This window comes from Myotis davidii, unplaced genomic scaffold (genome assembly GCF_000327345.1).
Source record: "Myotis davidii unplaced genomic scaffold, ASM32734v1 scaffold208, whole genome shotgun sequence".
NCBI lineage: Eukaryota > Metazoa > Chordata > Mammalia > Chiroptera > Vespertilionidae > Myotis > Myotis davidii.
In genome coordinates, this window is record NW_006299706.1 from 1,550,635 (window position 1) to 1,551,954 (window position 1,320).

At 51.5% G+C, this 1,320-nt stretch overlaps 1 protein-coding gene across 2 annotated transcripts in view; it reads left to right on the forward strand.

The window, feature by feature from the left end:
• Positions 1-1,320, forward strand: part of MSTO1 (misato 1, mitochondrial distribution and morphology regulator) — a 5,341-nt gene that overhangs the window by 2,124 nt on the left and 1,897 nt on the right. For both annotated transcript variants that reach the window (XM_006775702.2, XM_006775703.2), the window contains exons 6-8: positions 490-630; positions 750-867; positions 1,107-1,241. In XM_006775702.2, coding sequence (XP_006775765.1) covers positions 490-630; positions 750-867; positions 1,107-1,241 — 394 coding nt within the window. The remainder of the gene's footprint in view (positions 1-489; positions 631-749; positions 868-1,106; positions 1,242-1,320) is intronic.

A 1,320-nucleotide genomic window follows, 5' to 3' on the forward strand; every position in this document is an offset into this window, starting at 1 on the left:
GGGGGGCGGCATGCAGGAGGCAACTTATGGATGATTCTCTCTCATCACTGATGTTCCTCTCTCTTCCTCTCTGAAATCAATAAAAACATATTTTAAAAATTAATAAATAGCCCTAACTGGTTTGGCTCAGTGGATAGAGCATCGGCCTGCGGACTGAAGGGTCCCAGGTTCGATTCCGGTCAAGAGCATGTACCTGGGTGGCTGGCACATTCCCAGTAGGGGGCGTGCTAGAGGCAGGTGAATCGATGTTTCTCTTTCATCGATGTTTCTCTGTATCCCTCTCCCTTTCTCTCTGTAAAAAATCAATAAAATATATTTTTTAAAAATTAATAAATAAAAAGGACTGTGACTATATAAACAGAAAGGAGGCTGCAGGGTGTGGCCAGCGAGATCAGGGAGGGTGAGCCTTCTGCCTTTAGACGCCGCTGCAGGGTGGGAAGTGGGCAGAGCGGGAACATGAAAAAGGTGAATTTCCTCTAATTTTCCTTCAGGTCTCACAGCACTCACTACTGCTGCAACTCCAGAGCCACTTGTCCCCACAGAGGGCAGCATCAGGGTCTGGTCAGACTTCCTCAGAGTGCATCTCCATCCCCGGAGCATCTGTATGATTCAGAAGTACAACCACGATGGGTATGGGGTGCCCCAGAGGCTGTGAGGCAAGAAACTGGGTCCCTACCAATGTTGGATGGGAGATGGGGGGGGGGGGGGGGCAGGACCCTGTAAGTCCCGGATTGTGTTTTGCATGATAGCGAAGCAGGTCGCCTGGAGGCTTTCGGCCAAGGGGAGAGTGTCCTGAAGGAACCCCGGTACCTGGAGGAGCTGGAGGACAGGCTGCACTTCTACGTGGAGGAATGTGACTACCTGCAGGTAGCTGAGGGGCACAGTGGACACTGGGGTAAACTCTACTTTTTTTTAAAGGTTTTTAAATTGATTTTTGAAGAGAGAAAGGGGAGAGGGAGGGAGGGAGAGAAACAATGTGAGAGTAACACATCAATTGGCTGCCTCCTGCACAACCTCTCCGAGAGCCAGCAACCTTTTGGTGCCTGGGACTACGCTCCACCGAGCCACCCCCACCAAGGCTCACTCTGCTCATCATTCACCTCTAGGGCTTCCAGGTCCTGTGCGACCTACACGATGGCTTCTCTGGTGTAGGTGCGAAGGCTGCAGAGCTGCTACATGATGAGTATTCAGGGCGCGGGATAATAACATGGGGCCTGCTCCCCGGTCCCTACGCTCTTGGGGTGAGTAGAAATGGGAAGAAAAACCTCAGTGGAAGGGGAAATGAGGGAATGATAGCCCAGTGAGACAGTTGCTGAGAAC